Source organism: Dipodomys merriami, unplaced genomic scaffold (genome assembly GCF_024711535.1).
Source record: "Dipodomys merriami isolate MVZ:Mamm:240054 unplaced genomic scaffold, mDipMer1.0.p SCAF_3, whole genome shotgun sequence".
Classification (NCBI taxonomy): domain Eukaryota; kingdom Metazoa; phylum Chordata; class Mammalia; order Rodentia; family Heteromyidae; genus Dipodomys; species Dipodomys merriami.
Genome location: NW_027204492.1, coordinates 42,916,302 through 42,930,561, shown reverse-complemented (window position 1 = coordinate 42,930,561; position 14,260 = coordinate 42,916,302). Strand labels below are relative to the sequence as shown.

General features: G+C 44.0%; 1 protein-coding gene across 1 annotated transcript; it reads right to left on the bottom strand.

Moving 5' to 3' along the window:
* Positions 1-11,170: 11,170 nt before the first annotated feature.
* Armcx6 (armadillo repeat containing X-linked 6) lies at positions 11,171-13,947 on the bottom strand. The gene is made up of 4 exons (XM_070039028.1): positions 13,868-13,947; positions 13,477-13,553; positions 13,054-13,130; positions 11,171-12,764 (listed from the first exon to the last, which is right to left on the bottom strand). Exon 4 carries the CDS (start codon positions 12,626-12,628, stop codon positions 11,723-11,725), a length of 906 nt encoding a protein of 301 aa, XP_069895129.1. The 5' UTR covers positions 12,629-12,764; positions 13,054-13,130; positions 13,477-13,553; positions 13,868-13,947; the 3' UTR covers positions 11,171-11,722.
* Positions 13,948-14,260: the final 313 nt, after the last annotated feature.

The window sequence follows — 14,260 nt, the reverse complement described above, 5'->3', positions numbered from 1 at the left end:
GAGAAAATGCAGCCTGAGGCTTGAAGGGACTCAAACTAGCTCAGCAACCTACCATGCCTCACAGGGAGGGGGGCACAGCAGGTCTGTAACCAAGCCCAGCCAGAGGCTGGAACTTTTATTCCCCCAGAGATGTTCAAATAAATAACAAAAACACAGATAAACACAAAAACCAGGGATCCACACTTAAAACTGGTACCAATTCTAAAACAAAACTAGACAAGACAACAACTGAAGGCTAAGTTGGGGCCTAATGGGCCCCCAGCTCATCCCTACCAGAGCTCTGTGTCACTCTCACTCAGCGAGCTGAATCCAGAGTCTGCTGAATGAGCCTGCCACACTCACCCAGAACTTCCCCACCTCAGAAAACATAGAACAGAAAACTTATCAAAATAAACAAGACAGACAAGAGGCCACAAAGACAAAATCAGGTCTCAGTGAATGGGGCAACATCTCACCATCATTTACAAGTGGGATCAAATCCATTTTATCAGGGAACTCGAACCCCCTCTACTCACCTCCAGAGGATTTTTCTTTTAGATTCCTGCAAACGTTGACCCAGGGGCCTTCCAAGGCAAAGGAGAATTCCCAGTCATATTGGGGCAAGGGACCCCCTGGGCCAAAGCCTGAGGCTAAGATCTTGCTGGGGCCACTTGCAGGTGGTCAGTGGCAGTTTCATACAAAAGCAGAACTAGCAGTTTTTTCTGGAAGTCTTTAAAATGAAGGACAAGGTCTAGAGGTAGCACAGATTCCTTACTACCTTGCTGTCCCATTTCTTCAAACACAACAAACAACATAGCAGATGCCACAAAGACAAGACAAAGACAGACCCAGCAGCTCCTTCTCCTAGGCAGGAAATTAAGCAGAAGAACAACCAAGATGCAATCCCAACTCAGAAATGCAACCTGCCGCTGGTGGGGCCTTGGGGGACTAGAACCCCCTTGGTCCCTTGACCATCTCAGGGGACTCAAACCCCTTCCTGGTGATGAACAGATGGAGGGATGGGACATCTCCACATCCACTCTGGCCCTGGGGAGCAATACTGCGTCCAGTTTCTCCTCAGTGGGCCCCCCCTGGAGCTATGCAAACGCAGAACAGTACAGGGGACTCAATCCCCCTCTTACCTCTGGAGGTTTTTCTCAGAAATTCTGCTGTTGGCTCAGTCCTTGTCATTTGTTCCTATATGAGCCCCCAAGATTTTGGGGTGGTCCCCCAATATTGGGGTCTGTGATAAAAGGAACGAGACTGAAACAAAGAGAAAGTTAGATAAAGCTATATTTCACACCAAGCATCTAGAAACAGACTGACTGGTCAGGGACACCTCGGCAGAGAGCGAACCCCACTCAGCTGCACAGGCTAACTTTTATAGGGAACAGGCCATGCAGTTAGGCTGGCCACGCACAGGTGGCCAATAGCATTGCAACACTCACACAAAATTGCACAGTTATGTCGGGCCACATGCAGGCGACCAATGAGGTTACAATTTATCCCTAAGCAGTTGTTTAAACTAGCCTACCACTTTGGTCAGTTTTGGTGTATGGGTTTGGGGGGGGTTGTTTTCCTTGGTGGTGGTGGGGGTGTTACATATATGCTCGGTACTGATGTGTCCACCTGGCCTCTAGGCTCTGTTATCAGAGACTTGCAATCCACATTTCCCCTAAACTTGTAAACAACAAGATGGATGTTTAACCAGGGTGGAGTCGCATAGGCTCACTGGGTCCTAACATTAAGATTGGATCCCTACAAAAAGCAGAATTATAGTGAGCGGGGACTTGTAGCACGTAGCTTGTTTTGCTGGTTTGAACATTTCGAGGTCAGGGCACTGGAACAATAGTTGACTCAGATGGCGTTTTTGATAAGGACCTGGTCTATCTTGGCAGCAGCCTGTTTTACCCCAGTGGCCTAATATTTTTCCCAGCTTCTTACTTCCTGCAGCCACCTGACATTTTTCATTGGGCAAGACTGAAATTCTCTACCTATTAAACAACTGAATTCCTCCCTCCCCATCCCTTGTCAACCACCATTCTACTTTCTGTTTTGGTGAATTTACTACTCTATATCCATTACTCTTGATGTGCCATATCAGGGTGTAAATGCTTTTTTGTGGAGCTTGTGAATGCTAGGTAAGTGCTCTGGCACTTAAACTATATCCAACCCAATCTGAATGTACTAAATATCACTAAACTATCTACCCTAACTGTAAACTCCAGTGTACACATCCTTTTAAATCTTTAGGAAGATACCTTCCTATGGACACACTATCTGATGACAATGAAGATGACAATGAGGTTCAATAGTTCAGCATATGCAAAACATTTGAGATCCTGAGTTCTATATCCATCACAAAGAAGAAAAAGAGTAAGCAAGCAAGCAAGCAATGCTTTCAGGACTGAAAAGAATGAGAAAGTTTATCTGTTTTTTATTTTTTACAGAACTCAGGTTTAAACTTGTGGCCTTGCAATCATTAGGCAGGCACTCTACCACCTGAGCCACAATTTTAGCCCAATAAACTACATTTTGTAGACCTATGGAAAGATTTTAATATACTCTAAGAAAATGAGGTGTTAGGGCTGGGATGGTGGCTCAGTGGTAGAACCTGGTAATATATAGAACCTGGTAAATAATGCTCTCAACTGACAAAAGCAATAAAGTTTACTTTTAAGATGTCCAAACCTTAATTACCCAGATCAAAGTGGAGAAGGATGACATAAGACTTCAGTTAGGTAATGGGTGAATTTATGAATAGCAGAAGACTTGGTAAAATGAATTGAGAGGGTAGAAAAGGAGAGATTAAAAAAACTAGAAAATCAGATGAAAGCAAATAAGTAAAAAAAAAAAAAACAATTAGAAAAGCCTCTAAGAAAAGATTATAAGGGGCTGGGAAGGTGGCTCAGTAGTAGAGCGCTTGCTTTGCATGCATGAGGCCCTGGGTTCGATTCCTCAGCACCACATAACCAAAAAGAAAAAAGCCGGAAGTGGCGCTGCGCCTCAAGTGGTAGAGTGCTAGCCTTTAGCTGAATTGCTGAGGGACAGCGCCCAGGCCCAGAGTTCAGGCCCCAAGACCGGACCTCCCAAAAAAGAAAGAAAAGAAAAGATTATAACATGGTCCCCAATGAACTATATCTCCTGGTCTTCATGCCATTATCTAGTCTCTCCCCCCCACTCCCACCATGAACTTGGACCTGCCCATGTCATTTGCTCTGCCCAGTTTAAATATTAGCAAACACAACCCAAGAAGAGACTTGAACTGTTTATTTTCATTAAGGCTTGTATTCTTTCTGCTCTGACACTGAAGCTAATCTGTACCAGAGGTGACTGTATAGAATAGAGATGAACTGTTGTTTCAACTGAGGATCACAAGAAAGAGTTCCTAGATAAATATTACAACTCCAAATTCAATTTGCATTTCAGTTGAATAGAAAATAAAATTTTTGTATGTATACATATACATATATATTCTAAATGTTTTATGAACATAAACTTACATAGATAAATTTCTTTGTGTTTATAAAGAGTATATATGTATTCTTTTTGGGGGGATTGGTTGTGGGGCTTGAACTCTGGGCTTGGGTGCTGTCCCTCAGCTCTTCATCTCAAGGCTAGTGCTCTACCACTTGAGCTACAGCGCCACTTGCAGTTTTTCTGGTGTTTTGTTTTGTTTTTGTTTTTGTTTTTTTTTGTCTGTCATGGGGCCTGAATTCTGGGCCTGAGCGCTGTGCCTGCACTCTTCAGCTCAAAGCAAGTGCTCTACCACTTGAGCCACAGCGCCACTTCCCGTTTTCTAGTGGTTTATTGGAGATAAGAGTCTCAGGGACTTTAATGTCTGGGATGGCTTTGAACCGCAATCCTCAGATCTCAGTCTCCTGAGTAGCTAGGATTACAGACGTGAGCCACCAGCGCCCAGCTTATATGTATCTTTATGCATAAAAATATTCATTGCACCAGGTGCCAGTGGCTCACATCTATAATCCTAAGTACTCATAAAGCTGAGACCTGAGGATTCCAGTTCAAAGTCAGACTGGACAGGAAAGCCTGTGGCACTTTTATCTCCAATTAACTACCAAAAAGCTTGAGCTGTGGCTCAAGTGGTAGAATTCTAACCTTGAGTACAAAAGCTCAGGGACAGACCCCAAGCCCTAAATTCCAGCCCCAGGACCAGTACACACACACACACACACACACACACACACACACACACACACACACACACACACACACACACACACACACACACACACACACACACACACACACACACACACACACACACACACACACACACACACACACACACACCACACACACACACACACACACACACACCACACACACACACACACACACACTAGTTGCTCCCTCAAGCAAGACTAGCAGAACAATTAGCTAAGTAAACTGATAGTACAAATTACTGATTCACAAAGTAAAAAGCAATTTAGATGTTTAAAGCTACTGAGTTTTAGTGTAGTTTTGTGCAGCAACAGATAACATTGATATAGCTAATTTATAGCTTGGACCTATACCATACCCCAAAACAATAAATAAGTAGAACCTGGCTGCATTGCTCCCAGGACAGTCTGAAATGGCCAAATAGTTCTAAGAGCAACCTTCCCAGAACCCAAGAAAAGTTTAGCTTGAACTGGTGAAAGTTCCTGAGGGACAAAATCACTAAAGTGGTAGTACCATTCTTGTGCCCAGATAAGGATCCCCAAAGACCACCAAAGAGGGGATTCTGATGCAAGCACACGAGAGTCGTTTATTGCAAGCTGGACTCACTATTCCTTATTCATACAGCTTATCATCTAACAGGGAATACAATGAGTGTGGTGATTGCTATGAAAATTAATAACCACTTCATATAAAGATGTAATAGGTTATGATTTATGCTCCTTTAATATCACCCATTTTCTCTTAGCATGAATTCAGTTGCAAAGACAGAAACTGTTGTGTGTTTGCTCCCTCTTGTGAGAAAGCTCAGGAAGCCTGGCAGAGTATGTGGAAAGGTTTGCCTTTCTGTGCTTAACTAGAGGTTCAGTCCAAATCAAGCCTTTTAGTATACTGGGCTCTGACTTTTTCAAAGTCTCTCCATGGGTTTGTATATTGGTTTTGTGCTTTACGGTCTGTTCAGTTAATTTTCCAGAAACTCTCCAGCTGCACTCAAAACAACAACAAATCCCCAAAAAGAAAGAACCTGTTTATATACTTCTTGAAGATAAGAAACATGTTCAAAGTGGGTACTAGAAACTTGATGGTCCCTATGGGGTTATAAGAAACAGAAAGAGAGCAGGCTAAAAAAAAGGCATCACAGAGATAAGTCATGTTTACAGTAAGTAATCTGTTCAGCTGGTAGCTTGGGAGGTGATTCTGTTCCTGAGTTGCAGGGGAAAGTATAGACTACATTTTCAACAGCTCCATAGTTAGCTTTCAAAAAATTCTTGTTATTGTGCAGAAAACTCTGTCTCTTATCCTGCAAATAACTTTTTTATATTATTTTTCACAGGGTCTCACTTATTGCCCATCTAGGCTAGATCATGATTCTTCTGTGTACCTGAGATCATAGGAGAGAGCCACCCAACTGGCTTATTAAGTGAGATGGAAGTCTAACAGGCTGGTCCCGAATCATCATTCTCCCTACCTCCATTTTCCAAGTGTCCAGAAATACAGGTGCAAGATAACATACCCAGAAATACACTGATTTTCTTATCTTTAATAATTGGGGTTACAAGATGCTATCTAAAGCAGATAAATATAAAAAACACTAAGAAATATAATTTAATCAACTAAAATTGAGTGAATTAAAAAGAATAATGAAGCTGGGCGCCGGTGACTCACGCCTGTAATCCTAGCTACTCAGGAGGCTGAGATCTGAGGATCGAGGTTCAAAGCCAGCCCGGGCAAGAAAGTCCATGAGACTCATCTCCAATAAAACCGGAAGTGGCGCTGTGGCTCAAGCGGTAGAGCGCTGGCCTTGAGCTGAAGAGCACAGGGACAGCGCCTAGGCCCAGAGTTCAAGCCCCACAATCAACCAAAAAAAAAAAAAATGACGAGTAAGACTAAATACAGGTCAAGTTGATCATTAAAGGATTAATTGTTATACCAAGAAAAATGAGGTGAAATCACTCAATTTTTTTTTTTTGGGGTCCGGTTGTGGGGCCTGAACTCTGGGCCTTGGCACTGTCCCTCAGCTTTTCAGCTCAAGGTTACCACTCTACCACTTGAGCCACAGTGCCACTTCTGGCTTTTTTTCTTTTTGCTTATGTGGTGCTGGGGAATCAAACCCAGGGCCTCATGCATGCAAGGCAAGCGCTGTACCACTGAGCCACCTTCCCAGCCCCAATCACTAAATATTTGTATGAGGACTCCTTAAGTAATTGGGAGATTCTTTTAATGTGCAGTCAGTTTTAACTTCTGAATTTAGAATCACTAGAATGTGTTACCTATTTTGTAAATATCATGATATATGAGATATCTGATACTTGTTTTTGTAATTTTCTTACTCCATATATATCTTTGTTTGCCCTAACCCTCTGAAGACTAAGACAATCATATAAGTAAATGTCCTGATTTCCAGCTTGGGCCCCTGGGTCCCTGCATAATTTCATTATCATAATAAAAGTAATTGTGATAATAAATAAATGAGATCTCTTTATGCTAACAAAGAATAAGTAATTCAAATAGTAACTGCACATTCTGAGAAGCAAGTAAGTTTCTACTTACTAAAGAATCCTTGAGTTCTGAAAGGTAATTTTATTTATTTATTTTTATTGTCAAGGTGACATATAGAGGGGTTACAGTTGCATAAGTAAGGTAATAAGTACATTTCTTGTTGAACTTTTTACTCCCCCCCCCTCATTTTTCTCCTACTTTCCTTCTCCCTACCCCACCCCCAAGTCTTGTGAGTATCGTGAAAGCTATTTTCTTTTAAACTTACAACCATCAATTTGGAATTATCTTAACTTCTAAGTCCTCCCATTACAGGAACCAGCCTGGGATCACTCAGACCATACATTTTTACTACTAGCCTAAGATAGCAAGAATTCAAGATAAAAAAGTGCCCATTAAAAAACAACTTTGTTGGAAAAAAGCAGGGGACAATAAGAATAAACAATCAATCGTATGTCTCCTGCCTCAAATCAGATCCCAGACTGAAACCTTAGATGGAAATTAAATTTGACCAGATAAGTTCCTGAGAAATTGCTAAACATCCAGCTTAGTTTTTCCATGTCCAAAAACATCAATTTAAAAGATACCAGAACTAACATGGAACAGCTCAAGCTGAGAGAGGAAGCTGCCATCACATCCTTACCTCCATTTCCACTCCTAGTTGAGAAACTTACTGTAAGGTCCACTCCTGGATGGCCAGCAGACTCCACCCTCCTCGCAGCAAAGTCTCCACCCAGTACCTGCGTTACCTAGGCAACTGGGACACCTGGAAGAGGTCACATCTGCATCTGCTGAGGTCACATCTGAATTTGATGTGGCCACACCTTTCCCTGCCCATACCCTACATAAGGACTAGCCCAGGCCCTGACGCTCTCTTGCTGCTCTTTTCTTGCTCTCTGTTCTATTCTAGCTCTCTCTCTGTTCTTTTCTTGCTCTCTCTCTTTCCCAGCCACGTGGAGTGCCAATCTTGCCTGGTCCCATCAGGTCTACTGAATAAACCTACCCCTTACCTGAATACCACGTGCGTGCTGGTGCAGTTCTTACTCGGCTACCTCTTTTAAAAACCTAACACTTACCAACTTCGTCTCCTGGTCAGTTTAAAGATCTAGAAATGATAAATATAGAATTCTACTATATATATATATATACTTTAACAATCTAACATTCTGAAATGCAAATATGAATTCAGAGGTGTATTTATTGTAATAATCATTTAAGCCTTCAAATTGCCTTTACTTCATTCAAAATCATCACATAACCAGACAGAAGACAAATACCAGTATTCTATTGCAACAAAGAGCAATACTGGTGGTGATACTAATGAACACCTTTCCAGAGATGGGGAAAAAAAGATGCTTGAATAAATCACAGGATTTAGTTTGGGTTGTTCCACTGCAAGGGAAGTAGTGTCAGGAGAGTGAAGTACTCCCAACTTCCCGGGGCTGGCAGGACTTGAACCCATGATCGGTGAAAGGAGTCACCAACAGTCACTCCAGCTAGGAATCTTTATTAACCACAGGAACTCACTATATGGGGACAGTGAAGAACAGCAGCAAAGTCAAATATAGCTGAGTATTTAAAGGCAAGATCCATGGGAGGGGGGAACACTCACAGATGGTACTAACCAAAGCAATAAGTCATCAAAGCAAAGTTTTGAAGTAAGATGGCTGAGCCTAAATAATTCCTTGCAGAATTCCTGGTGCCTTGGCAGGAGCCCAGAGCTGTCTACACAGCTCCCAGGCCAGGAGGTGAGGCAAGCCATCCTTTGAAGTGCAGATGCATGGCTCCAGGGGGTGAGCTACTAGGGCTCTGCTCTACAGAAATGCAGATGCCATAGCTTTAGGAAAGCATTGATTAGCTCCCCAATGGCCTAGAGGTGAGACAAACTATCTTTAGAAATGCAGATGCCTAATGTCGCCATCCTAGTGCTTAATTCTCAGGCTTTTATCTTTGAAATTTAAAGTTTGCCCCTATTCTTAATCCAAGCCTCAGTCTTATTCTATACTGAGGATCTGTACCCATGTTTCTGATTTCACATTTTATATTCTTTTTTGGGGTGATGGGTCATCATAGAGAAACAATATCTAAGTAAAACGAAAGGGAAAAAGATCCTTGGGGGAAATCCTGGGAAAAGAGAATTTGTGGATTGATCCACATTTTTACCCCATTTCCTCCTGTTGGGAGAGTACTGGTTAGCCACTTGCCAATCGACTTTTTGAATTGTTCCCCGCATTGAGGAAGTTGAAGCCATAGATATATCCAATGTGCTAGGAAATGGGACATCAGAGTCAAAGTAGCATACAATTACAGGACAAATTTGGGGATATATCCACACACAGAGAAAAATAAATATGTAGGAATAAGCCCAATTACAAAGATACAATTTTTATACAGAAAATATAGTAAGTAGCCAAAAGATCTAAATAATTGTGCCTAGATATGTCTGAGTCAAGCAGAAAAGGTCAGATAAGGTGATGTTAAGGAAATGAACCCTAAGATATGTATTCAAATGTTTTTTTCTTTCATGCAATTGTTTCTAACGCATTTATAAGATTATTTCTTTGTTGCCTTGTATGTCCTTCCCCCACAGTATAACCCCTGCTTTCACTGTATTTGATGTTGGTATAATTTGTGGAGGGGAAGGGGAAAAACAAGTTGCTTAAATAGGGATACAGGTGGACCCATTGCAACAATGAGAAGTACAAGTCGTTATGTCGAAAACGAACTTTACAACTTGGGGGGGGGCGGGGTGGATTGGGTGAGGGAGGGGGGAGGATGGGAAAGGATGGGAAGGGGAAACAAAGGAGGAGGCTACAATACTTGATAAGATATGTACTCATTATGTTACCCATGTAATTGTAACCCCTCTGTACAGTTTTTTCACAATAAAAAAAATAAAAATTAAAAAAAAGAAAAACTTATAAAGATGGCAAGCTTTGAGAATTTAAGGTGTAAAGGTAATGTAACTGGAAATAAAGCATAACAGATATATTCTGCTATACCATAAGAAAAAATACTATGATAAATTTTCTAACCAGACGAACATCACTCAATCAAGGGGCGGTTCACTTGGGAGAAATGGGATCCTATTAACAGAAGTTGGGAAACAAGACTAGATCCTGTTCATGAAGCCACAGAGGCATGACGTCATGGGGTGAGTTGTGGTGTGCCAGTAACCCAAAATCACTCCGTGGCTATGAAAAGCCTAAGGACCTGGGACTAGCAGCAGCCTCATTCAAGGTTGGAAGACTTTCCAGAGTAGGTTGGGAGGGTCCTGGCAGTCTCCCAAGCCCACTGGACAGCATGGGGCACACACTTTAAGAAAGGGCTTAGCTCATCTAGAACACAAACCCTAGAAGAAAGGAGAAGGAATACAAATCTGTGTTCTTTGTGATGGAAGCAGGCAGAAGTCAGGGCACTATACAGAGAGCACTGCTGCCCAGGCCTGGTGACCCCAGCAGCATTGCAGAGAACGCACCAGCAGAGGGCACCAGACACAGCAGAAACACAGCCCAAGGAAATCAAGAGTTGTTTATAGAGTTTTACCATTGCTTTCAGAAAGGGGACCTATGCTCCACATACCACAAGCATGCACTTAAAGTGGTTTTATGGAGGCAGGGGTATGGGGAAAACTAAGTGTCATTGGGAAACATCTGGAAATGCTGGGGCGGCCAAGGAAGGAAAAGTTGAAAAGCCTATTAACTCCTGATTTCATACACACAGGCACCCCTGCATCCCAGAAGTACCAGGAGCTGAAACAACAGCATGGGGGGGAGGGTCTGTGATGGACTGGCCATGGCAAGCTGTACCAGGCACTCTTTCCAACTGCAGTAGCAGCCACATCCCTATGGGGAGTTGATGGAGGGATCCACTGTCCTGTTCCTGGATCCCACCCAAGGTACAGTGGGAGGTGGGGTAGAAAGGACACGGACAGGGACACACACACACAGACGGCAGATGAAATCTTAGTCTACCGCTAACAGTGCTTGGCTTCCCAAGAAAGGAAGAAGGCTGGAGGTGTGTAACAGCAGTTTGCCAGGAGAGGTGAAGTTTCAGAATGTGGCACAGGGCAATGGCAGTATTAGTGTGGTGCTGATGCATTAGGTGTGTACAGATGAAGGGCAGAGAGCCACCTCCTGTCTCCTGCTGCCACCCACTCAGGAACATTCAGGACACCTTTCCTCTCCTGGCCTCCAGTCAAGGAGAAACCTTTATCATGAGATTCCACTATACCCCACACTACGCTGCTGCCTTGCAGGGAGTTACTTTTCTCTTCAGGCTTTCAACATTCATCTTAAAATCAACTTCTCTGTCACCATGTCCTGTGGCCCATGCCCGCAACCCCTTTCATGAAGCTTATTCTGAGCCTCTGTCCCTACTTCTAGTAGACCCTGAGGAGTGTATCAGTCAGGAAGCATACACTCCAGTCAGCTCTCATTAGGGGTACACTTTGGTCTTTCCCTCAGCACAGTTTGTCAACTCAAGGACAAGAACCATGTCTCTTTTTGCCAATCAAAGCACACAAGTTTATTGATGATGCAGGAGGTTAAGTCAGTAAAATGGCCAGGAGGGGAGTGAAGATTTGAATCAATAGGCTCACCATCCACCAGCTGGTGTGGGAGAAAGGAAAGGAAAAGACTTAATACTAAGCAGCAGCAAATGCATTTTCAGCACAAGCTCCCATGTGGGTTTGTTCTGTGCCCAGTGATCCCACTTAGATAAAGAGGCCACTGTGGGCAAGGACAGCACTGTGGACACTGTGGATGCTGTGGTTTGCTGTCCTGGTCATTGGTCCCTTTACCTCAAGAAGGTAAGTTACAAGGCAGGAAGTTACAATGTACATTGTCTGTGTCCTGCCCAGTCCAGAAGTTACCCAAAGCTGTGTGACAGCCCTGCTGGACCAAGGATCTTCCTGAGCCACTGGAACTTTTGCCCAGGCCCCTGGTGGCTGGCTAAGACTACACCTTCAGATGTACCCATTGCAGACTTTTTGCTTTTGACATCTGTAAACCAAAGCCGAGCAGGGCTCAGGTGCATTCAGCGCCATTCTGTTCCAGACTGCCACTTATGGGAGGAGGGTTTCCTGGAGAATCTGTCTGCTGCCTCTTGTAATAGAGACAGCCAGGACTGAGCACAGCATTTGGGCACCTAGCAACTCCCCTGCCAGGGCTGGCTTTTCAGACAAAGCCACCGGCAGTTCCAAAGCCTGAACCTTAGCACATCTACTTCCCTCAGAAATCAAAGGAAACTGCAAGTCTGAAACGGACTTGGCAATCATGTTATTAATAACTGTCATGCTTATTAACACATGTAATCCAGCCTGATGCAGAAGTGAGTTGCAGCATTGTGACAGAGTCTCCCTATACATTTCATCGATGTACATCTTAATCTGGCCCTGATTTTCAGTACTGGCTTTCATGTTATTTGGGGATCCTGGAGCCTTCTCCCTGACAGTGGAATGGACAGTGGAGATTGTGTTTCCATTGACAGAGAGGTTGGCCAAGTAACTCTTGTCTGCATGGTTAAGTGGAAAACAAGCATCCTTCATCTCACCAAGAAACATTTTTCCCTTAATGGAAGGACATTTTGAAAGGTCAAGTATACAACTGAAATTTTTATAGCTTTGAGCACTCCACGTATTTTTATGCTCATAGGGGAATGGCCGCTGTTTTATTGGGTGTGCTCTGTTGGCCTTGCCACCTCCTGAGGGTCTGTCCTCAGAACCACCTGGGGCCCCAGGTTCATTCCAATCCCCCTCCTCACTCCAGGGCCGAGCCATAGGTGTTAAATCAAACCAAATTTCCTGTTCCTCCTCATCCAGTTCGAGATCATCATCCCATTCATCTTCCTCTTCTTCCTCCAATTTGTCACTGTCCTGTCTTCCTATTGTCAGTTTGTAAACACAGTAGCAGGCCCCAGCCCCAATCATCAGTCCTGCTGCCATCCAACCTACTTCCCGGGCCCGGCCCATGCTTATGTTCAAGCTGACCCCAAGGCTGGAGGTGAAATGACCTGTTTGAAGGAACACTTAGAGATGGGGTGAATAATGGTTCAGGGTAGTTATCATCAGACACTCCTAGGCTGCTTCTGTAGCTCTGATGTTGTATCTGTGGATGAGAAAAAGTATTAGGGCTTTGAATTGTGTCTGTATTTGGGCTTTACCATATAGCTTAGAAAGATTTTGTTGTTGTTGTTGAGAAAGTTATATTACTAGAGAGTGATTCATTTGTGCTTTTCTGTCTTCCTCTATTAACACCCAGTATTCACTTTTTTCTCTTCTAGTACTCTCAGAGAAGGGCAGGAGTTGGGGGACAAGGAAGTTTGATCTTCAGGTAGCCTTCTTTACCACATTTATCTCCCATCCTCTCCCCTCCATAAGCAGTCCCTGTAACCAACCTTCACCAAAGTCTGGTGAATTGCTTCTTCCCTTGGTTTCTGTTAGTCTTCACTTCACAATGATAGATGGACAGAGTCTGGCAGAAGGACAAATGAAAAAGGTAGATAGCATTGAAGAACTGAATGTGGAGTTGGATGGATCTAATTACATTGATCATACAGGTCCCAATTTGCTGTTTTGAATTTTAGGCCTTAGGGTTAAAAATATTTCTCACACCCTCCCTACTTTCCTCACTCAGGCTTCCCCACCCCCCTCATCGTCCGCCATTTCCCCAGCAAAGGCCGCCACACCCCTTTCCCTGCACTGAAATGGGAGGGGGTGTGAAGAAAGAAGGGGCCAGGAGAGGGCGACTTGGACATCGCCTGCACAGAACCCAGCCCCCTCCCCAGCGGCCCCTACCCAAAGTCCCAGGCTAATCCTACCTCTGACTCTCCTCTGCATGGTTCCAATCAAGGTACTTTTGATTCTTCTCTCGCCCACTTCGCCGCGACCTACAGACCTGCAAAAAGACAGGGGAACACGGGGACGGAGTGCTTAGTGGACGGACCAGCACCCCGAACCCCGTGCTTGGATTGTGGAGCCTTTCCTCCCATGGATTCTCTGTAACCGTTATCTGCTCCCCTTACCCCCACCCGAAGCCCGACACTTTTCTCCAGTAAAAATGAACACGGGGTGCTGTGGGGGTGGGGAGAAAGGAAAGGTATTTAAAAAGTAAGCGAAAAAGAGACACCGCTCCCATCAACCTGAACTTGCACCCTCGTGCTTTTTGGTCCGGTCCCATCCCAACCTCCTTCCAAGCTCACTCGTACCGACCTGTACTGTCTGAGCTACTTTCCTTCTTGCTGCACACGCCTGCAGAGTAATAGGCAGCTGGTACCCTGACTGAGGCGACTAGCAGGACTTCTGCTCTAGGAGGTTCTTGGTCACGTGACAGCCACGTCACCGGTGAGCTCTGGCCCCCAATTTCCACTCCCATAAGCAGTGCGGCAGGCGCCAGCCTGTCCTGTACCTCCTCAACATCTCTCTAGGCCCTGTCATTCTTTTCCTCTGTAACAATACCAGAAACCAGAGGTGACAAGATCTCTCTGATGTTTGACTTTCTCTAATTATAGGAATGGGGTGGGGGATCTTTCTCCCAGGTCTATCCTGTTTCTTCTCAAGGAATTGTCTCATCGTTTTTCTTTTATCTGAAACTCTTGCATGGCT